This window comes from Marmota marmota, unplaced genomic scaffold (assembly GCF_001458135.2).
Source record: "Marmota marmota marmota unplaced genomic scaffold, marMar, whole genome shotgun sequence".
NCBI lineage: Eukaryota > Metazoa > Chordata > Mammalia > Rodentia > Sciuridae > Marmota > Marmota marmota.
In genome coordinates, this window is record NW_026000240.1 from 35,591,166 (window position 1) to 35,614,995 (window position 23,830).

Consider the following 23,830-nt stretch of genomic DNA (forward strand, 5'->3'; position numbering starts at 1 on the left):
ACAGAGTCTTGCTAAGTTGCTGATGCTATCTTGAATCAGCAATCCTCCTGCCTCAGCCTCCTGAGTTGCTGGAATTATAGGAATGAGCTACCACAACCAGTGAGATTGTCTAAAATAAAACATTTTAAAAAAGGGCCAGGGATGTGAAGTGCCCATGGGTTCAATTTCCAGTGCCTCAAAAACAAAACAGAAGATCTCTGTGTGTTTTTTAGCATTATGTCCTCAGATTGATTCAGTTTTGAGTAAAAATAGTGATCTGCATTGAAAATTGCAATTGAATTTCTGTGCTCGCCATATACTGTCATAAGAATGACGTGTTTGAGTTCAATGGTAGAGGGTGTGTTTGAGGTTCTGGGCTCCATCTCTACCACCACACACCCACTCACAAAATAATGACATATTTGGGGAAATTATCATTGAGCTAGAGGGGGAAGTGCTTTGTAGAACTGATGTGCTTGGGGTTGAGGAGACTGAAAGCTGTTGGTTTCTTCCCTGTTTTTGAAAGTTTCTACCTGCTCTTTGGTACAGTATGTTTGACCAGATCTGCATCCCCAACCCCTTTTATTTTTTAATTTTAATTTTTTGGGGGTGGCTGGCTCCCAGGTATTGAACCCAGGGGAACTTAACTACTGAGCCACATCCCTAGTCTTTTCTTTTTATTTTATTTAGAGACAGGGTCTCACTAAGTTGCTTAGGGCCTAGCTAATTTGCTGAGGCTGGTTTTGAACTCGTGATCCTCCTGCCTCAGTCTCTTGAGCCATTTGGATTACAGGTGTGCACCAACTTTTCTGGCCCTTTCATTTTTTTCTTTTAGGACACAATCTTGTAAATTACCCAGGCTGGTCTTGAACTTGTAGTCCTTCTGCACTAGCCGTTTTTTTTTTTTGTTTTGTTTTTTCTGGTACCAGGGATTGAATTTAGGGGTGTGGGGGTGCTGAACCTTGTGCTTGCTAGGCAAGCATTCTGCTAACTGAGCTATATCCCCAGCCCATCCCAATACCTTTTTATGTTGTATTTTGAGACACAGTCTTGCTAAGTTACTTAGGGCCTTGTTAAGTTGCTGAGGCTGGCTTTGAACTTGGAATCCTCTTGCCTCAGCATACCAAGCCACTTGGATTACAGGTGTGTGCTGCTGCAACCAAATTGCCTTAGCTTTTTCAGTAACTAAGATTGTAGGCATTATAGGCATGTACCCTTCAACTTTTCTGTTGTTCTTAGAGTGGATATTGATGGGCACAGACTTGGCAGAGAGCATCCTTGGTGGAAGGTGATCCATCTTCCCTATGTCCTTTCTTGAGAGAGTATGTTTCAGACCATGGATGTCCAGTTCTGAAGCCCAGGATTGCTGCCTTTCTGTTGTAGGTATAAAATGTATGTCTGATATGTTAAATGCATTCTCTTTCCATTCTGCCCAGGACCATCTATCTGAGCTATGACTTGGAGTATTTAAAACCAAGAATGTTGCCAGTGTGGTGGTACATGCCTGTAATCCCAGAGGCTTGGGAGGCTGAAGCAAGAGGATCTCAAGTTCAAAGCCAGCCTCGACAATTTAGTGATGTTGTCTCAAAATAAAAAGGGCAAGGCAATCCTGGTACCAAAAATAAACAAATAAATAAATAAATAAGGGGCTGGAGGTATGGCTCAGTTTTAAAGTGCCCCTGGTTTCAATCCCTAGTACCCAAAACAAAAAACAAACAAAAAACACATTGACAATGCTAAGGGGCAGGAGGTATAATATAATGTAGGTTAGTGGAAGGGTGCTTGCCTAATATGTATAAGACCCTGGATTTGATACCCTGCACCACAAAACAATAAAATAGGACTGGGGATATGGATCAATGGTAGAGTGCTTGCCTAGCATGTGTGAGATCCTGGGTTCAATCTGTAGCATTGGTGGGGTGGGAAAGCAAAAGTACTATTTGAGTCTTGATGAAATAAATGTAACTTCAGTGCCTCTTTTTTGGGGAATGGAGGGTGGGGACAGTACTGGGGATTGAACTCAGGCTTCACACATGCTAAGCAAGAATCTACCACTGAGTCACATCCCCATCCTTTCAGGGGAGGATGATATTTGACTTTAATATGGTATTCCTAAGACTTATGATAAATAAATACTTTTAAATTAATTATTTTAATTTTGGGATCCTAAAACATTTTGGAAATGTAAATTGGAAGTTTTATCTTTTCTCCTCCTCCTCTTCTTCCTCTTTTTTTTTTTTTTGTCGCTGTGGTTCCCCGCCCCCCAGCCCCCCAGTACTGGGGATTGAACTCAGAGGCACTTGTCCACGAGCCACATCCCCAGCCTTATTTTGTATTTTTATTTAGAGACAGGGTCTCACTGAGTTGTATAGCACCTCAATGTAGCTGAGGCTGGCTTTGAATTCTCAATTTTCCTGTCTCAGCGTCCCTAGCTGCTGTGATTACAGGTGGGCACCACTGTGCCCTGCTGCTGCTGCTGCTGCTGCTCCTCCTCCTCCTCCTCCTCCTCCTCCTCCTCCTCCTCCTCCTCCTTTCTCTCCCTCTTCCTCCTCCTCTTCTTGCTCTTCTTTTCCTTCTCCCCCTCCTTCTTCTTCCTCTTTCTCCTCCTCCTCTTCTTTTTCTAGATGGAGTCCTCCTGTGTTGCCTCAGGTACCACAGGTGCACACCACTACATCTAACTTTCTTCTACCTCTAATTGTAGAAAAATAGAGTTGCTCATAAAATGTTCAGAAAATTTAATTAAAGACAAAGAGGAGGCAGGTCTCTGATAGAATTTTGGAATTTTGTAGTTGGTAACTTTTCTTATTTCTTGAAAAATACAAAAGTCATGTAAAACAAATACAGGTGGTGGCATATGCCTGTTGGGTGTGGTGGCATACGCCTATAATTCCAGTGGCTCAGGAGCCTGAGGCAGGAGGATTAGAAGTTCAGAGTCATCCTGGGACATTTCGTAGTCTCAAAATTAATAAAAGTGCTGGGTGTGGTGGCACAAACCTGTAATTCCAACAACTCAGGAGGTGGAGGCAGGAGGATTGCAAGTTCTAGGCCAGCCTCAGCAACTTAGCATGACCCTGTCTCAAAACAAGAAATAAAGGGCTGTGGATATGGCTCAGTGGTGACTGCTTCTAGGTTCAATCTCTGGTACCCAATAAATAAATAAAGGCTAGGGATGTTGTTCATTAACATGTGTGAAGCCCTTAGTTCAGTCTCTAGTAGGGAAAAAAAAAAAAAACACATGTAAGTCTAACTGGGGAAAAGAACAATGAGTTAGTTATATGCTGTTTGCCTTTTTCAGATCCTGAGAGTCAGACCTTGAAAGAACACTTAATTGATGAACTGGACTATGTCTTGGTTCCAACTGAGGCCTGGAATAAATTACTAAATTGGTATGGCTGTGTAGAGGGCCAGCAGCCTATTGTCAGAAAAGTGAGTATATGAATATGAATACTGATGGTCAGTATCTGCAGGTGCTCCTGGAGGGATACCAAATTGTGTTGGTTTCTTAGGAAAATGAACATACATAAGTGGTTGAAAGGAGGTTTCTGGTTCTTTTTAGGGAATTATGATTGTGAGTGATGTTCACCTAGTATGTTACAGTGAGTGGCCTTCAAACATCAGAGCTGCCCAATGGGATGTGTCCAATGGTGCTATGAGAGCATTTTCTGGAAGACTATGAAAGTTCACTTGGGCCATATGGAGTTACAGTAATGTACAGCTTCTTGTTTGTCTTAAATTTTTTCTGATGTAGCTCAGTGTTAGAGCACTTGGTTCAGTCTCCAGTGAGTACCACAAAAAAACAAACAAAACAGAACAACCCAGAATAAACAAAAACCCACCTTTCTTTTTTTTTTTTTGGTACCAGGGATTGAACTCAGGGGAAATGTAAATGTAAATTGGAAGTTTTATCTTTTCTCCAACTCAACCACTGAGCCACATCCTCAGCCCTATTTTGTTTGTTTCTTCCTTTCCTATTTAGAAACAGTTGCTCTAAATAAAGTAGAGCTGCTTAATGCCTTGCTATTGCTGAGGTTAGCTTTGAACTTGTGATCCTCCTACCTCAGCCTCCCTAGCCACTGGAATTATAGGTGTGCACCACCACACCCACCCTTTTTTGTTTGTTTTGTTTTGTGGTGCTGGGGATTGAATCCAGGGCCTTTTTGCATGCTAGGCACTGAACCACATCCCCAGCTTTCTTTCTTTTGTCTCTCTCCATACTGGGGGATTGAACCCAGGGGCTCTATACAACTGAGCTACATGTCTAGCTCTTTTTAAATTTTATTTTTGTATTTATTTTTTGGTTCCAGCCTTGAGCCTGGGGTTCTCAACCACTGAGCTACATCCCCAGCCCTTTTTATTTTTTATTTTGAGACAGGGTCTCACTAAGTTGATCAGCTAAGTTGCTGAGGCTGGTTTCAGACTTGTAATCCTCCTGCCTTAGCCTCCTGATTACAGACATATATCACCACAACTTACTAATCAGGTTCTTACTTATTTGCTCAGACTGCCCTCTAACTTGTGATTCTCCTACCTTACTTAGCCTCCTCAGTCACTGGGATAATGTGTGTAAAACACCACCTTTCTATTTTTTGGTACTGGGGATTGAAACCAGGGGCTATAACCACTAAGCCTTATCCCCACCCCTTTTTTATATTTTATTTAGAGACAGGGCCTCACTCAGTTGCTTAGCACCTCACCATTGCTGAGGCTGGCTTTGAACTTTGGATCCTCCTGCCTCAGCCTCCTGAGCCACTGGGATTGTAGGCGTGGGCCACCATGCCTGGCAAAACACCATCACTTTTACTTCTGTGCTTCGGTCTTTGGCCACATAGTTGAGTACTTTAAAAATCAGGCATTTACACCCAGAGAATATTATCCTCTTGAGGGAATATAAACCCCAGGGCAGAATCCCAGATTGTTAGCACCTCTGGTAGATAAGACTCACAAGAAGACCATCACCCTGTCTCCCACAGTTGTTTTCTTGTCCTGTCTATCAGGAAATTACAAGAGCTCACATGTCTGCTGATGTTTAGGGACAAGGTAAAATTCTTACTCTGTTGGGTATGTATTCTTAGCTGAGTAGTAAAGAGTTGCATTCCTGGTACAGTGATTCTTTTTTTTTTTTTTTTTAGTGATACAATGTATCTAAAAGTCATTTGGGGCCATAACTATTTTTTTCCTCTATCTTGAACTCCTGAAAAGGTTAGGGATCAAAAGGTTAGGGGCATGCTAGGTTTCTAAAGATGTTCCTAAATGCCAGTAGTATTGCAGTGTGAGTACTCTGCCAAGAATGATATATATATTTCTGTATATATTTATACATATTTATATATTCTTTAGTCACTAATTTGACAAACTCTCCAAGGGAGGAAGCAGCATCATGATCTCACCTAAAGCCTAACAGTGACTTCCCTTTTGTGCAGTATCTGGCTTTATGCACAAGTATGACTCTGAATTGATGAGTTAATTAGCTTTGTTTTCTTTTTTTCTCCTATTATGTTACTGGAGATTAGATCCAGGGCCTCATATGTAGTAGGAAAGTACAGTACCACTGAACTGCATCCCCAGCCCTCTAACCCTTTTTATTTTATTTACTATTTATTTACTTTAAATAATTATTTAATTTGTTCTAATTAGTAAGCCTTTTTTATTTTTGTTTTGTTTTTTTGGTACTGGAGATTTAACCAAGGGGTGCTTTACCACTGAGCTACATCCCCAGCCCTTTTTGTTTTTTATTTTGAGAAGGGTCTCAACTATTGCGTAGACCTTTGTTTGTGCTAGGCATTTGGCTTGCCAGTGAGCTAAATCCCCAACCCCAGCCCTTTTTTACTTTTAAAAATTTGTTATTTCATTTTGTTTTGCAGAACTGGGGATTGAGCCTACAGCCTTTTATGTAGTAGATGAAATGTCACTGAACTAAGTTCCCAGCCCCTTGCCCTTTTTTTAAAAAAAAATTTCTTTTGTAATTGTAGATGGACAGAATCCCTTTGTTTTTATTTTTATGTGGTGCTAAGGATGGAACCCAGTGCCTCACACATGCTAGGCAAGCACTCTGCCACTGAGCTACACAGCCTCAGCCTCTTCCAGCCCCTTTTGTTTATCTATTTTTTAAAATCTTGAGACAGGGTCTTGAATTTTAATCTTCCTACCTTGAATTTTAATCTTTCTACCTCAGTCTCCCAAGTTGCGGGGATTACAGGTTATATCACCAAATGCAGCCCCCTCCACTTTTTTTTTTTTTAATTCTATGGTGCTGGGGATTGAACCCAGGGTCTCAAACATGTTAGGTATGTGTTCTACCACTGAGAATTCTTCTACATCAGGCATGTATTTTAAGAAGAATGAGTTTACAGTAACTTTTCTGTGCAAAGTTGATGTCCTGAGACTTTCCTGGAAGCCTTGATGTGGCATTAAATCCAGTTAGGATTTAATGGTTCTGTCATGGTACTCCTGGTTGGTCCTAATGAGTGGAAAAAAATCTTAAATCCTAGGACAAATGCTGATGGTTTTAAAAATTTGTACATATAGATGAAAAAGTTTGTACTTTTGATCTCTGATTACTGAGGGAAACTGATGACTAAAGTTTTTCCTTTTGGTCTTATGGAGACACTTTCTTCTCAGTACTGTTCAGTTTTAGAACCACTGCTCCTTCATCCCTGCCTTTTGTTTACAGGTTGTGGAGCATGGCCTATTTGTCAAGCACTGCAAAGTGGAGGTATATTTGCTGGAACTGAAGCTCTGTGAGAACAGCGACCCTACCAATGTGCTGAGTTGCCATTTCAGCAAGGCAGACACCATTGGTGAGCAGCTGGGCTGGGGTTCTAGATATCTGGGGAGAGAGTGCAGGACACAGTGGCTGATAGAAGGGAAAGCTACGGCACATCTTCAGACCTGGGTCCAGATCATCTCAGGCCAGTCCTGACCTGGGAACCTGTTGCCCAGGAGATTCTTTTTTCTTTTCTTCTTTTTCTTTGGCACTAGGGATTTAACTCAGGGGTGTTTATATGCTGAGCAGTTTTTTATCCCCAGCCCTTTTTATTTTTTATTTTTTTATTATTATTATTTTAATATTTATTTTTTAGGTGTAGATGGACACAATACAATGTCTTTATTTTTTAATGTGATGCTGAGGATTGAACCCGGGTCCTGCCCGTGCTAGGCAAGCGCTCTACCGCTGAGCCACAATCCCAGCCCCCCTTTTTATTTTTTGACACAGGGTCTTGATAAGTTGCTGAGGCTGACTTTGAACTGTGATCCTCCTCCATTGACCTCCTACGTTGCTGGGATTATAGCCTTGTGCCACCAAGCCCAGTTCAGGAGATTCTTTTTCTTTTTTTTGGTACTGGGGATTGAACCCAGGGGCACTTAACTACTGAGCCACATACCCAGCCCATTTTTATATTATTTAGACACAGGCTCTTTCTTTCTTTCTTTCTTTTTTTTTTTTAAGGAACTTCTTCCAAACCAGGGCTTGCTTGCTTGCTTGCTTTATTTATTTATTTATTTATTGTGATGCTGGGGATTGAACCCAAGGCTTTGTGCATGAGAGTCAAGCATTCTCCCAACTGACTTATTTCCCCAGTCCCTTAGACACAGGTCTCACTGAGTTGCTTAGGGCCTCGATAAGTTGCTGAAACTGGCTTTGAACTCATAATCCTCCTGCCTCAGCATCCCAAACTGTTGGATTACAGGTGTGGGCTGCCACACCTGGCTCTCAGGAGATTCTTTTAGAGAGCCAAACCTGGGAATTATGTTCTATAGAATACTGAGCTCATTTGTCATATGGTAATAAAGATGAAGAAATGAAGAGTCAGGGAAGTTAAACATAACTTATTAAAAAAGTCTCAGCAAGGGACTTGAGGTATAGCTAGCTGAGTGGCAGTAGTGTATGCAAGGCCCTAGATTTAATCCTCAGCACCAAAAGATATGTGTTTATGTGCATTATGTGTGCACACACACAATCACACCTATTCATCATAGCAATTTCAGCAAAAAAGTGGCAGAGCTAGCTTTGAAACCATCTTTTTAAAAAATATTTATTTTTAGTTTTCAATGGACCTTTATTTTATTTACTTATTCATTTTTATGTGGTGCTGAGGATCGAACCCAGTGCCTCACATATGCCAGGCGAGTGCTTTACCACTGAGACACAACTCCAGTCCCCCATATCTGTTTTAACTCCAAAGAGAATCCTTAATTTTTTTAATTTTTAAAAATTTATTATTATTTTACCAATGAATCATATCCCTGAACCTTTTTATTTTGAGATATTTTGAGATAGGGTCTTGCTTATTTGCTAAGACTGGTCTCTAACTTGCATTCCTCCTCTTTCTGCTTCCCATGTACCGGGCATTGTAGGTGAGCTCACTGTGCCTGACTCCACTTTTTGTTTAATGGTACTGGACATTGAACCCAGGGCCTTGTGCCTGTGAGGCAAGCACTTGACCAACCAAGCTATGTCCCCAGGCCTTACTTTTTCTTTTTTCTTTGTTCTGGGGATTGAACCTAGGATTTCTTGCATGCTAGGAAAGTGCTCTATAACTCAGCCACACTACCACAGCACTGCTTTTTTTTTTTTACCTTTTTTTTTTTTGTGTGTGTGTGGCGATATTGGGGATTGAACCCAGGGGCACTTTACCACTGAGCTATATACCCAGTTCTGGCTCAGTTGCCCGGCTGGGCTTGATTTTTGTGATCTTCCTGCCTCAGCCTCCTACATGCTGGCATTACAGGAAGGTGCCATCACACTGAACTCTGTTTCTCACTTTCTATGTGTATCTGTGCTAGAAATATGACCTAAATTATCAGAGAAGCCTAAGGAAAGTTTTTGGGTGTACAAGTGCAAGAGGAGGCCTTCAGGAGTTACCAGAGGGCCGAGGTTCTGTCAGAACTTTTGTTCCAAAGTACATGTGAGCATCTGAAAAGGAAAGAGGATGAGCATTGGTTTGCCTTGGCTGTCTTTAGCCTTGTATTGGTAGAAAGCTCTGAGTAATGTTTCTACACCCTAGCAACCATCGAGAAGGAGATGCGGAAGCTGTTCAACATCCCTGCGGAGCGTGAAACACGGCTCTGGAACAAATACATGAGCAACACCTACGAGCAGTTGAGCAAACTAGACAACACTATCCAAGATGCTGGGCTCTACCAGGGTCAGGTAGGAGGGCCCAGGCTATGCTCAAACAGGCAGCTCTGTCCAGGGTATTTGACCAAAAAAGCTTCTGGCTATAAGCATGTCAGGAGTGGGGTGGATTGCACTCTCCTCATTTGGTTTCCCCTTTCACTCAGGTGCTAGTAATTGAGCCCCAAAATGAAGATGGCACATGGCCCAGGCAGACCCTGCAGTCAAAGTAAGTGAATGTTTTCTCCCATGTGGCTGGGCTCACAGGTGTAATAGAGACATTCTTTTCTAAGGCAGTTGTACTTAGAAAAATGGTTCTGAATCAGATGGAAAAATCATGCAGTTTAGTATTGGATGAAGCTACAAGCTCTTGGTAAGCAGCATTCTGGGCATTCATCTAAGGGAAACTGTCAGTGTGTCTCAGCAAGGCCACAAGCCTTTGCTTATTGAGAATGAGAGAAGGAGAAAGACAAGGGGCAGGATCTGACATTGACTGCTCTACCAAGAGATGACTTTGATTTTTTTCAAGATCCTTTATTTTTCCACCTATGGTTAGAGACTGTGAGGGAAAAGAAGAGGGATTATGCATGAAGTCTTATATGACTTAAAGGTGATAGTTTGATCCCACCCCACTCTGCTTAGTGTCCTGTTACTCATGGTTACGGGGTATTGTTCAGATACTAAACTGGAACTCTAGTCAGGTGTATTGGCATGTGCTCATAATCCCAGCAACTCAGGAGACAGGAGGATCACAAGTGTGAATGTAGACTCAAAATAATAAAGGATTGAGGATGTAGCTTGGTGGGAGGCTTCCTTTGAGTTCCAACCTCAGTACCACATAAATTAAACAAATTGGGACTCCAGGCATAGTTATTTTAGATATTCATGAAATATATGGAATTGTGCATGTCCTTAGAAGAGAAAAAAGTGTTGAACTTGCCTTATAGTGTAAGATTGGGAAATTATGTCTGTGCCCCAATAGTTACAGGGACAGTGTTGGGATCTGCTCTCTTCCTTTTGTTAGGACTTGGACTTTGTAATATAGTGATATGTTCATAGCTCATTTGAATGGCATGAAAACTACAAGCCATCTTGAGAAACATGCATAGATATTCAGAATATTTGGGAATTTTACAGATTGCAAACATTTTCTTTTTTTTTTAAATTATTTTTCTATTTTTTTAAATTTTTAATATTTATTTTTTTTGTTTGTTTTTGGCAGACACAACATCTTTGTTTGTATGTGGTGCTGAGGATCGAACCCGGGCCGCACGCATGCCAAGCGAGCGAGCGCGCTACCGCTTGAGCCACATCCCCAGCCCCAGATTGCAAACATTTTCAAGGATTTTACAGATCTCTTGAAGTCCAGCCATGGACTCTGGTTCTTAGAAAGCTCAGTTACTGTTTCCTGATAAGTTGGCAAAAATAGCTGGGATAGGAAAAATAATGCCCCCCAAAATGTCCATATTCTAATCCTCAGATTTTACAAATATATTAGATTACAAAGGGATTTTGCATATAAAGATAATGAGGGGCTGGGATTATGGCTCAGCGGTAGAGCACTCGCCTAGCATGGGTGGGGCCCAGGTTTGATCCTCAGCATCACATAAAAATAAAGGTATTGTGTTGTGTCCATCTACACCTAAAAAAAATATATATATATATAAGGAGCTAGGCCTAAGGATGCACACCTGTTTTCCCAGTGACTCGGGAGGCTGAAACGGGAGAATCTGCAAGTTCGAGACCAACTTCTGCAATTTAGCAAGGCCCTAAGTAACTTAGCAAGACCTTGTCTCAAAATAAAAATTGCTGGAGATGTGGTTCAGTGTTAAAGTGCCTCTGGAGTCAATCCCCGGTACCATATAAAGAAAAAGATAATGATATTGACATGGAGAGATCATGTAGGTGGATCCAATATAATTGCAAGTGTCCTAAGAGTTAAAGGAAGGCTGGAGAGTCAAAATTGTATGAGGACAGAAGCAGATTCAAGGTAGTGAAATATGAGAAAAATTCAATTGGCCATGAGCCAAGGAATATGGGCAGCCTGTAGGAGTACCTAAAGCATCCCCAAACACATGCACCCTGGCCAATGCCTTGATTTTAGTTCAGAGAGAACCATTTTGGACTTTTGACTTCCATAACTGCAGATAATCTGTGTTATTTTAAGCTACTGAGTTTATGACAATTTGTGACATCTGCAAGTCAATCCCATTTTGAAGCTGAAAATGCCAAATAACTGAAAGAAACCCCCCTGGGTAGAGAGAAGGTGTTTAGATTACGCCTATGAGACAGAACTGGTAGAACTGGTAGCTCAGGGCAAAAGAAAGCTGGGTATACTGGTCAGGGGAGACTTTTTTTTTTTTTAATTGCAGATGAACCCATGCTTTCATTTTATTTATTTTTTTTATATGGTGCTGAGGATCGAGCCCAGTGCCTCACATGTGCTAGGCAAGAGCTCTGCCACTGAGCCATAATCCCAGCCCCCAGGGGAGACTTAACTGCACCTTTTTCTCTTCTCAGCCTAGTTTCTCCCTATCCTTCTCATACCCTGAGACCTAAGAGATTCTGTTTAAGAGGCAGTTTTTGGAAAAGAGCAGTGCCTTGTTGAGACTTCCTGAAGGTTAGTCTTCTAGTAAGGTGTGGCCAATAGGCAGTAAGTGCAGAGTGGAATTCCTGAGGTACATTCTCTTCTCCACTCCCTCACATGGTACTAGGTACTGTTGTTCATACTGAGGATATGGTAAATACCAAGTCTTTATCTCAAGGAGCAGAATAAAAGATAAATAAGAAAAACATGTTTCCAGTGACTTACGAACATTGTGGATAAAAATGTGGGAAGAGAATTAGTGAGTTGTAGCCTTTGGAATGGGACAGATTTAACCAGAATTCATTTGAACATAGCCCTCTAGAAAGTAAGGGAGTCAGCATGGATTGAGGTACTCAATAGGAACAAATAACATCATTAATCAGAAGAAACAGCAGCTGCAGATGTCCTGAGCTGAAGCAGGCCTGGTTGAAAACCAGCAGGACTTTGTGTGGCTAGATCCTGAGGGATGATAGGAAGTAGGGGTTGAAGACCAGGAGGTAAGGAGGTCGTAGACATAGAGAAAATGACAGGGACAAGAGGATGAAAGTGCATAAACAAGGCCCTGGTTTCAGTCTACATCATCAACATAATTAAGAATTTATTGCCAGGCGTGGTGGTGCATGCCTGTAATCCCAGCAACTAGGGAGGCTGAGGCCAGGAGGATTGTGAGTTCAAAGCCAGCCTCAGCATCTTGTCAAGCCCCTAAGCAATTCAGTGAGACCCTGTTTCTAAATAAAAATATAAAAAGGGCTGGGGATATGACTCAGTGGTTAAGTGCCCCTGGGTTCAATCCCTGGTACCCAAAAAAAAAAAAAAAAATCTTATGTTCATCAGAGAGTAAAAAGGAAAGCCACAGAGTGAAAGAAGATATTAACAATACATCTATCTTACAAATTATATATATCTAGAATTTCAAGATAAGAAAAGAACAATGCCAGAAAGAAAAAAACAAAAGAGAGAAACAAAGCTAGGCAAAGTGGTAAATGCCTATAATCCCAGCTACTTTGGAGGCTGAGGCAAGAGGATGACAAGTTCAAAGCCAAGCTGGGCAACTTAGCAAGACTCAGTCTCAAAATAAAAGGGGTTGGGGTTGTAGTTCAGTGGTAGAGCACTTCTGGGTTCAATTCCCAATATATTTTTTTTAGAACTTTATACTATACATATTCTACAATTTGACTTTCCTACTCCTAGGCATACAGCTAACAAAAACACATCCCATGTTCACTTAAGGACATGTTCAAGGTTGTTCACAACAGCATTGTTTGTCATAGTCATGAACTTTGGAGTTAATCTAGAGTCCTCCAACAATCACATGATAAGTTGCTGTGTACATATACAGTGGAATTCAGTACATCAGTGCACAGCAACATGAGTGAATTTCTACATAATGTTAAAAGAGAGAAATTGGACATAAAGCAGGATGTATTATATGATTCTGTTGATATAAAACTTAACAGGCAAAATAATCTCTGGGGAGGTCAGGTTAGTTGTTAGCTTTGGGAAGAACTTTGACTGCAAGAAGTCTGGGAAGGATGCTTGGGGGGTTGATGCTGCCCTGTTTTTGGTCTGGGTACTGGTTATATAGCCATATTCACTTGTTACAATTTCTTTGATTTTTATACATTCATGACTTAAATACCTTTTAATGAAATACTCTAATACAAAGTTTTATGACAGCTGGGTCCAGTGGTATATGCCTATAATCCCAGCTACTTGGGAGGCTGAAGCAAGAAGGTTGCTTGAGCCCAGGAGTTTGAGAAAAACCTTGGACAACATAGTGAGACCAGTATCTTAAGAAAGAAATAAAGAAAAAAAGAAACTTAAATTTATTTATTTATTTAAAAATTTGAGATGGGATCTCAGAAAGTTGCTGACGCTAGCCTTGAACTTGGCGATTCTTCTGCCTCAGACTCCCACATTTCTGGGATCATAGGTGTGTATACCCAGCTTATATATTTCTTTGCAGGAGAGTATCATAGTAAAATTGTTCCCATAGTAAAAATAACCAGTGTTGTAGAAGGAAAATCACAGTTGCACATATTTGAAACAAAGCCGAAAGATTCGCTTTCTTCTGTTTTATGCAGTCTATAATATTGATAGACTAGGTAGCAGGTTCAGATTTGGGGCAGTTAACTATAGATTAATTAATCTAAAAGTAGAATCTGAAATAAGAGTCTGTGAAAAACATTGAAATGTGAATTTGAAACAGAGAGATTACTCACATTTGGAAAATGTAAAAAACCAAAAGCAATTTCCCTTAAATGGCTTCCAGAGGCTGAGGCAAGTTTGCAAGTTTGAGGCCAGCTCGGGCAGTTTAGCAAAATCTGTCTCAAAATGAAAAATAAGAAAGGGTTGGGGGTAGCTTAGTGGTAAAGTGCTCCTGGATTAGATTCCCAGCACCAAAAAATAATTGCCATTTGTCAGGCATTTATTTCCTCCCTCTCTCCCTTCCTCCTTCCTTCCTTCCCTCCCTCCCTCCCTTCTGCTGGGTATTGAACCCAGGACCTTATGCATGGTAGGCAAGCACTGCACACTGAGCCAATCCTTTTTTTTTTGTTGTTGTTGTTGTTTTTAATGTTTTTTTAGGTGTAGATGGACACAACATAATGCCTTTATTTTTATGTGGTGCTGAGAATCGAACCTGGGCCCCACCCATGCTAGGCGAGCGCTCTACCGCTGAGCCACAATCCCAGCCCCCACCCCAATCCTTTTTATCTCTTATTTTCCCTATACTAGAGATTTAACCCAGGGGCACTCTACTACTGAGCCACATCCCTAGCTGTTTATTATATTTTTTACACCTTTATTTAATTTATTTATTTATATGCAGTGCTGAGGATCAAACCTCAGTGCCTCACACATGCTAGGCAAGCACTCTACCACTGAGCTACAGCCCCAGCCCCCCAGCTCTTTTTTTAGTTGTAGGTGAACACAATACCTTTATTTTATTTTTATGTGGTGCTGAGGCTCGAACCCAGTGCCTCACACATGGTAGGTGAGCACTCCACCACTGAGCTGCAACTCCAACACCCCCAGCTCTTTTATTTTGAGATAGGTTCTCACTAAGTTTCCCAGGCTGGCCTCAAACTTGGAATCCTCCTGCCTCAGCCTCCCAAGTTACTGTAATTATAGGTGTGCACTACTATGACTGGCTTTTAATAAAGATATATGAGATAATCTCACTGATTTGCTGACACTAACCTCAAAATTGTAGACCTCTAGTCCTAGCTTTCTGAATAACTGGGATCACAGGTTTGAAGCTCTACCCCTGACTTGTGTCAAGTATTTTAAATAATTAATTTTATTTTTTAAATATCTTTACTATTTATTTTTTATATGGTGCTAAGGGTTGAACCCAGTGCCTCACTTTGTGCTAGGCAAGTGCTCTACCACTGAACTACAACCTTAGTTCGTTTGTCAAGTTTTTTTTTTTTTTTTTCCTTTTGGTACCAGGGATTGAACCTAGGGGTGCTTAACCACTGAGCCACATCCCTAGCCCTTTTTGTACTTTATTTAGAGACAGGATCTCACTGAGTTGCTCAGGGCCTCAATAAATTGCTGAGGCTGGCTTAGAACCCATGATCCTCCTGCCTCAGCCTACTGAGCTGCTGTGATTATAGGTGTGCACCACCATGCCTCTGTGTCAACTATTTTGAGAGAAGTCTTTTTTTTTTTTAAGTTGGACACAATACGTTTATTCCATTTATTTATTTTTATGTGGTGCTGAGGATCGAACCCAGGGCCCCGCGTGTGTTAGGCAGCACTCTACCACTGAGCCACAATCTCATCCCTTGAGAGAAGTCTTATTGCCATTTTTCTGTGCCTTTCACTGGTAAGACTTAAAATCTCAGAAAAACTTGTAATTTATAAATGAAATCAGAATGACCTGAAGTTCAACCTTGTGGTTTATTGCACTGGAAGATTCAGTACATGACCTACATGACCATGTAGGCTAATGAGACCTGAAGATTAATTAATTTCTGAACTTAATTTATCTTGAAGAATTATAAAAATAGGACTTTTGCAGCTTATTTTAACTGACTGAATATGGAGAACATTTATTTCTTGAAAAAAGTCCTAAGGCATTAAATAGGGCTTGCACTTTGCAAAAAATCAGTAGCATTGTTTCTGCTTCTCTCTCCCAGATCAAGCACTGTGCCTAGCAGAAATTTTACTACCTCTCCAAAATCATCAGCAAGTCCCTATTCCTCAGTGTCTGCCTCTCCCATTGCAAATGGTGATAGCACTAACACCTCTGGGATGCACAGTTCCGGTGTCAGCAGGGGGTAAGAGCAGGCCATTTCACTTTGCTTCCCTTCCTCTGAGTCCATTTGCAGACTGTATCTGGAGTTCTCATCTGTTGTTAGGCTAAGCATCATGGGGTCAGAGCTCCCCCTGTGAATGGGTTGCAGGTGGTCTCTCACTACTTTTCATACCCACAGTCTAAATGTGCCTCCTACTTCTGACTTACATTGCTTATTGTCCTATAGGCTGGTGTTTTCCCCATAGCCTAAATCACTGGTGATTGTGGGGGCACAGTGCATTTATTTTGGAAGGATAGGCTGGCCATATGCCAGAATAGCAATAAGGGGATGATTTTCAGCTGTGGAAGAGCCCTGTCTATTTACCCTGTGGGATCCTTTCTCCAAGTCTTTCAGGACCACCTTCTAGATAGCATAGACAAGGTGGAAAGAACTGGTGAGGAAGGAGTATGCATGAACTCAGGCTTAGTCAAGGTTGGGTGTGGCCTGGTGGGCTGTGGCAGATGCATGCTTTTGATTTTGGTAACCAGAATATTCTTCCCTGAAGTAGTCTGACAGCCTTCTCAAAGGATATAAAAATTCAAATATATTTCTCTTCTTAAGGATGTGTTTACAACCTGTTAGCATGTCAAGTCATGGGCAGGGTACAGGTCTGGAGGTGTGAAGAGGTGGGTAGAGAGAATTTATATCATGGGGTTAATACCAGACACAAGTTCTAGAGGCCCCAATGGAGCCCCCAAAGGCATCCTGAGGTCATGTGTGCAACACTTGCTTTTATTGCTGATATGGGTTGTGTTTTTCAGTGGATCTGGCTTCTCTGCTTCATATAATTGTCAGGAGCCCCCATCATCTCATATACAGCCTGGGCTCTGCGGACTTGGAAACCTGGGGAACACCTGCTTCATGAACTCTGCTTTGCAGGTAGAGGGGAGAGCTGCCATCTGAACATCAGGGTGTCATGAGGCTTGGGTGGGAGTGGTCTGCTAGTGCTAAGCGGATCTTTTCTCAGGGTCCTCAACCTGTTTACTTTTAGCGCTTTAGCATTCTGCCAGGACAGCTCCCAGTGGTTGGTTCGGAAGGGCCTCCACAGTGTTTGTGGCCCCAGAATGTCTTATTCAATTCTGTGTTTGGTTTTACAATAGAAATATTTTGAATTTTTGTTAACCATTAGGTTATGAACTCCCTAAGAGTTTTGAAGTACCTATCTGGTTGGTCTCTGATAGGATAAGGAGACTTACAACAGGTACCAATCTCAGTTATTCCTTACTGAAAGTTCACCTTTTTTTTTTTTTTTTTAACCAAAGACCCCATGCTTACCTCATGCCTGTCACTGGAGAAATCCTAAAATCCTCCCTTTGGACCCTCACTTGTTCTTCAAATATTTATTAGGCATATATAATGTGATAGTACTATGATAAACATGGGTTGCAATGAGTTAGGGTGCAGCTACAAAGTTAGAAGGGCATCAATTCTGAAGACTGCCCTCAATTCTGATGCCAACTGCAAATTTGGGGGTTCCTGAGACTACCCACAGTTTTGATAATTTGCTAGAAGTATTTACAGAATTCATATGAAGCTGTTAAATTCATGATAATGCTTTATTTTTTAAAATTTTTTAAAGAGAGAGAGAATTTTTTTAATATTTATTTTTTTAGTTTTTCGGCAGACACAACATCTTTGTTTTTGTATGTGGTGCTGAGGATCGAACCCCGGGCCTCACTCATGCCAGGCGAGCGTGCTACCGCTTGAGCCACATCCCCAGCCCGATGATAATGCTTTATTATAGGGAAAAGTTACATAATAAAATCAGCCAAGGGGAGAAATAAATAGAGCAGAATCCAGGAGGGTTCCAAATGGTTGAGCTTCTGTTGTTCTCTTTCTATGGAATCAGGACACATGACTTTACTGGCACTGATATATAATGATGATGCACAGAGTACTACCAACCATGGAATCTCACCTGAGCTGTAATAGCCATAATTTTGGGGGAGCTTCTTTATATAGATATGATAGATTAATTGCCCAGTGGAATGATTTTATGCAACCCACAGCACTCTCTTAAGTCATTTGCTGGTCTTTCCTCAGTGGTAGCTTTTATTCTAGGACTATACAGGTGTAGTAAGCTCCCTGGACCAGAAATCATGCTGTTAGTGTATCTGCTATAATCCAAGGCCACACAGACACACTCCTATTAGGCATAGTCTTCTGGGGTAAATATATTTATTTCCCAGAAATCAAGTACAAAACTCAAGCCTTTTTGGGTAAGGGAAAATTCTCATTTTTATTTTTTTGAAGATTTTTTTTTTTTAAAGGTTAGGTAACTCTTGAATTTGGAAATAATTTTTTGCCATTGTGGCAAAATAGCCTAGTACTAAAGAAAAGACCCCTGAGGTTTTACTTTTTTCTTTTTCCCCCTGGTGGTACTGTGGATTGAACCCAGGGGTACCCTACCACTGAGCTACATGCCCATCTCTTTTCATTTTTTGAGACTGGCTAATTTGCCTGGGCTGTCCTCAAACATGAGATCCTCTTGCCTCAGTTTCCAAAGTTGCTTGGATTACAGGCATATGCCACCAAGCCTGGCTGAGATTTGACTTTTTATTGATATGTTTTCTCAGCTCTTTATGCTTTCCACTTTATTTAGCTGTTGAGTTAGGGTAATAATAATGAGAAACTTTATAACTGTAGATGTAAATACAAACTGAACAGTACAAAGTGCTCCAAAGGGGCTGGGGTTGTAGCTGGGGTTGTAGCTCAGCAGTAGAGTGCTTGCCTAGCATGGTTGAGGTCCTGGGTGTGATCCTTAGCACCACATAAAAATAAATAAATAAAATAAAGGTATTGTGTCCAACTACAACTTTAAAAAAAAAAAAATTGTTCCAGAATTTTTTGGGGATTTATTTATTTATTTATGAGATTCTCACTATGTTACCCAGGTTGGCCTCAAACTCTATCTCAAGTGATCCTCCTTCGTCAGCATCCTGAACAGCTGGGATAATAAGCATATACCACACATCTAGCTCCGAAATTTCTTGAGTGCTCACAAAGTTTTAGATTTCAGAGCATTTTGGATTTAAAATTTTTGGACTAGTCATGTTCAATATTCCAAAGTCTTTGAAAACAGATCTGAAACACTTTTAGTCCAACATTTTGTTTGTTTGTTTTTGTGTTTTTGGTACTAAAGGTTGAACCCAGGGACATTTTACCACTGAGCTATATCTCCAGCCCTTTTTATTTTTTATTGTTTTGAGACATGGTCTTGCTAAGTTACTTAGGGCCTCACTAAGTTGCTGAGCCTAGACTTGAACTTGCAATACTCATGCCTCAGCCTTCTCAGTCACTGGGATTAACCACACCTGGCTGCAGTGCCCATTTTAAAATTTGAAGTTAAAATTAATATATACATATATAATGGTATTATTTATGGCTTTTATACTGATTATCCTCATTTTTTTTCCCCTTAGGATATTTAAGTTTTAGTAGGCATTTGTGTTTTTCTTAATTATATTTTGTCTTCTCATGAAGAACTGGAATTTTCCCAGTCACTTCCATTGAAAAATTATTATCCTAAATATTATTATCTTCCATTGGATAAAATATTGAGCTTTTATCCCCAAGTACCTTGTTTGAGAGATGAAGTCTTTGTTACTGCATGTGAGCTCCTCCAGGACCGTGTCCTTAGGAGGTTTGCTGTGAGGTGGTCCCTCAGCTTTATGGGTGTCAGCCCCCAAGAAGCTTCTTAGTGTTTCATTTTCTTGGAGCTGACCCTTAGTGGCCCTTTAGAACTTATCTTTTTTTTGTTTTGTTTATTGTTTTTTCGTTGTAGTTGGACTCAATACCTTTATTTCATTCATTTATATTTATGTGGTGCTGAGGATCGAACCCAGGGCCATGAGCAGGCTAGGCGAGCGCTCTACTGCTGAGCCACAATCCCAGCTCCTAGAACTTGGTTTATCTTGTTTTTGTATGTTCACTTGAAGAGGTGTAAGCTCTAATCATATTCTGTTTCAGTGCCTAAGCAACACTGCACCACTGACTGACTACTTTCTCAAAGATGAATATGAAGCGGAAATCAACAGAGACAATCCTCTGGGCATGAAAGGGGAGATTGCAGAGGCCTATGCAGAGCTCATTAAGCAGATGTGGTCTGGAAGGGATGCTCACGTGGCACCTCGAATGTTCAAAGTAAGCTGACTTATGTATTTCTGTTTTCCTTTTTTGAGAAGAGTGGTTTAGTGTTGTAATGAGGCATCCCTTTACTTTCATTTAAGATTAAGGTGAGATCTAATCCTGAAAGCACCGTAATATTGAAACCTTCTTTATTGTCATTTAGCAAACACTTAAGTGTCCTTAATGCCCACATCTAGCCTGGGATGCCCCAGGAGTCACTTGATTGCTCAGAATAGTGTATTCTGTGGTGGCAATGTTTACATTCAGTGTCCTAAACCCAGACCATAAAAATTCAGTTTAACTTCCAGGATTATGTGAAGGCTATTCCCAGGATCCCTGATCCTGAACCCTACATCCCTGTGGTCTGAGTTATCCCCACCCCACCCCTCAGTTAGGAATTGGGTTGATTTTCTCAGAAGGTGATGTGAGGAGCAGTTCTCACTCAGGTCCCTCAGCTAGTAAGATTTGGGGAGGAGATGATGAACTTCACTGGGCCTTGGAGCAGCTTGGGCTTTCCATAGCCCTAAATGTTTTTTTTTTTTTTTTCTTCTTCTTCTTTTTTTCTTCTTCTCTGCTAAGGGAAAGTGCCTTGTCCCCATAAGTTGAAATCTGAGGAACCCTACTTAACCTGCACTGGTGGGGTTCAAGGAGTTTTCAGGAAGCACATGGTAAAAAAAAGATTTGCACGTTTTTGATTCAGAAAAAGGAAAAGAAAATAGCATCTTAGCTCAATGAGAAAATGAAAATCTCAGGCTGGGGGTTTAGGTCACTGGTAGAGCACTTATCTAATATGTGTTAGACCCTGGGTCCCCAGTACCACAAAAGAAAAAGAAAGAAAGAAAAAAAAATCTCAAGTAGCTTGTTGAAATTGAAAATGAATTCTCTTTCATCCCCTTAGACATATGAATCCCTGGGAAATAGAAGTAAATTATTATTCATATAATAAGTCATAAAGAAACTAGAACTGTGTGAAACACACTGGGCTTAAGCTAATATAAATAGTTGGCAGGTAATATTTAGGGGGTGTTTGAGCAGCTTAACTTCCTCATATTTTATATCTGCACTGTCTGGTAACAGGCACTAGTTCAAGTGCCACTGGGCATCTTGAGCTGTTAGCAGAACCAAGAAACTGAATTTTAAATTATATTTATTTATTTATTTTCTCTTGGTGCAGGCGATTGAACCCAGGGCCTTGCACCTGGTAGGCACACATTCTACCACTGAGCTATACTTTAGTCCCTGAATTTAATTTTAATTCTTTTAAATTTAAATAGCCAAATGCAGTTAGTGGCTATGGTATTAGACAACACAGGTATAGAATAGTGATTTTAGTATACATCAGAATCTCTGGAAAGGTTTATTACAATACAGACTGCTGGGCCCATCTCTAGAGTTTCTGATTAAATGGGTCTGGGGTTGGGCCTGAGAATGTACATTTATACTGAGGCCCTAGGTAATGCTGTTGCTGCTAATTGGTGTCCACATTCCAAGGATTGCTTGTGGAAGGCAATACTGGGTAGTCAATTATCTAGACACGTGAAGACTATTATGTGCAAGAGGATTCATCTAGCTGATGCAGGTATCATTTCTAACATTGTTCTGGAGTTTAAGACTAAACTAAAGAAAAGGACATTAGAGAGGGATTTGTCTTAGTACTTAGGTGTGGCTACTCAGAGTGCTGATCCTCACCTCCATTATAGGGTGGTAGCCCAGGTTCTAAATCCCTGGCTGTCCTGGCTCTCTGTTCTGAGCCTTCTCTTTGATGGGCACCATTGACCTCTGTTAGGTTCTTTAGGAGTTAATTGGGCTACTCAAGTAGGTGGTGTTTTCCCTCATGTCCTAGCTAACTCTTTAAAATTGTTGTTGATAATCACTGCCTCTCAACTTCACTGGTTCTTTATATATTATGCCTTCTAATATAGTTGCTTTTGTTGTAGACCCAAGTGGGACGTTTTGCCCCTCAGTTTTCTGGCTACCAACAACAAGACTCTCAGGAGCTGTTAGCCTTTATTCTAGATGGATTGCATGAAGACCTGAACCGAGTAAAGAAGAAACCTTACCTGGAGCCAAAGGATGCCAATGGGCGACCAGATGCGGTATGATATTGAAACAATCTACATAATAATATCCAACAGTTGCCTCCTATTGACATTGTGGGGAAATCTTCTGGTCTTGGGGTGTTAGTGCCAGGGCTCACATTGCCTCTCATTGTTGATAGTGATAGGAGGGTGGACTCTGGTAGGGAAATGCATTCCAGGTCAAAGGGGGCTTACTATACTCCCTTTTTTGTTTTCTGAATTACTGGAGGTGGCCCTGATGTCACAAATGAGTCAGTTATTTAGTATTTCATAGGCTAATTAGAGACTAGGGCACTCTGAAAACTGTAGTTAAAAAACAAAACAAAACAAAACAATTGTAGAGTGAACCCTTAAGATTGTAACTGCTCTCATTAAAATCAATCTCTGGTTTATACAGTGGCATACACATGTAATCCCAGATACTTGAGATGCTGAGGCAGAAAGATCTCAAGTTTGAGGTAGCCTGGATAACTTGGACTGTTTTTTTTTTTTTTTGGTTCTGGGGATTGAACCCAGGGGCACTTAACCACTGAGCACATCCCCAGCCCTTTTTTATATTTTGAGGCAAGGTCTTGCTGAGTTGCTTAGGTCCTCACTAAGTTGCTGAGGTTGGCTTTGAACTTGAAATCCTCCTGCCACTGGATTCAGTCCTCAATACTGCAAAAATTCATGAAAGAAGGAAGGAGAGAGAAAAGACAAGACAGGACCCAGGAGATAGTCCTTGCTCTGGTCAGCCCTTTGTGCCCATGGTACTCTGAGTGCCCCTTGTGTCCTATAGATTCTCTGTCAGCACCTTATTAAACATGTCACTGGGCATAGAGCTGGTGTTTGTTGTGAATGTTACAGCTAAGAGCAGTCCTGGCCTTGCTTGCCTTGACATGCTCTTGGCTACATAGACAACTTCTCAGTATATCTCACAGTATTTGCTATGACTCGTTCTAGATGTAGGGAAAAAGGACTGAGAGGTTGAGAATGTTCTACTTATCTCTTCTCTTTTCATCTAGGTGGTGGCAAAGGAAGCCTGGGAGAATCATAGGTTGAGGAATGATTCTGTGATTGTGGACACTTTTCATGGCCTTTTCAAATCTACTTTGGTTTGCCCAGAATGTGCTAAGGTTTCTGTCACCTTTGACCCATTTTGCTACCTAACTCTTCCACTACCCATGAAGAAGGATCGAGTAATGGAGGTCTTCCTTGTTCCTGCTGACCCTTGCTGCAGACCAACTCAGGTAATAGAATCTGCATTGTCATGACACCCCTTTCTGTGAGTGGTCTCCAGGCCCTGGTGGGATCGTTTTCATCTGTTGCTTTGGAAACTTGGGTTTGTCTCTGTTTATGCTGTTGACCTCTATCAGACCTTGGTGTAATCCCTTGTCATTCAAGACCTGTTGTGGAGGTCTTAGGGGATTCTCTATCACTTTTTTGCCCATGTTCTATTCATGTCACTGTGATAGCCTGATTAATCTGCTAAGTGGTCCTTGAATCTGAATGTTGAGAAACCCAAAGCAGGGTACTTTCCTTTGTCAATTCTGTTCTTAGATTAGCTTGAAGAACTTGGCCAGAAAAAGAGGCCAGATGTGAGGTGTGACCAGTATCTTAGTGTTCAGTTTTCTTGATTGCTCACATCCTGATTTATTGC

The 23,830-nt window shown here is 41.0% G+C and overlaps 1 protein-coding gene and 1 long non-coding RNA gene across 16 annotated transcripts in view; one reads left to right on the plus strand and one right to left on the minus strand.

The window, feature by feature from the left end:
* Positions 1–8,143, minus strand: part of LOC125613607 — a 13,953-nt gene extending 5,810 nt beyond the window's left edge. For 2 of the 3 annotated variants that reach the window (XR_007344179.1, XR_007344177.1), the window contains exons 1-2: positions 8,128–8,143; positions 4,982–4,998 (exon numbers count right to left, since the gene is read on the minus strand). This is a non-coding gene — a long non-coding RNA (uncharacterized LOC125613607). The remainder of the gene's footprint in view (positions 1–4,981; positions 4,999–8,127) is intronic. The other variant, XR_007344178.1, reaches the window with a different exon arrangement.
* The window catches only part of Usp4 (ubiquitin specific peptidase 4), a 48,986-nt gene that overhangs the window by 6,836 nt on the left and 18,320 nt on the right, over positions 1–23,830 (plus strand). For 3 of the 13 annotated variants that reach the window (XM_015487207.2, XM_048794440.1, XM_048794438.1), the window contains 9 exons: positions 3,275–3,405; positions 6,650–6,776; positions 8,985–9,130; positions 9,262–9,323; positions 15,827–15,967; positions 16,747–16,864; positions 19,955–20,128; positions 22,051–22,209; positions 23,196–23,420. In XM_015487207.2, coding sequence (XP_015342693.1) covers positions 3,275–3,405; positions 6,650–6,776; positions 8,985–9,130; positions 9,262–9,323; positions 15,827–15,967; positions 16,747–16,864; positions 19,955–20,128; positions 22,051–22,209; positions 23,196–23,420 — 1,283 coding nt within the window. Of the gene's footprint in view, positions 1–1,218; positions 1,372–3,274; positions 3,406–3,535; positions 3,689–6,649; positions 6,777–8,984; positions 9,131–9,261; positions 9,324–10,316; positions 10,363–15,826; positions 15,968–16,746; positions 16,865–19,954; positions 20,129–22,050; positions 22,210–23,195; positions 23,421–23,830 lie in introns of those variants that run through there. The other 10 variants (XM_048794436.1, XM_048794437.1, XM_048794439.1 and 7 more) reach the window with 10 other exon arrangements.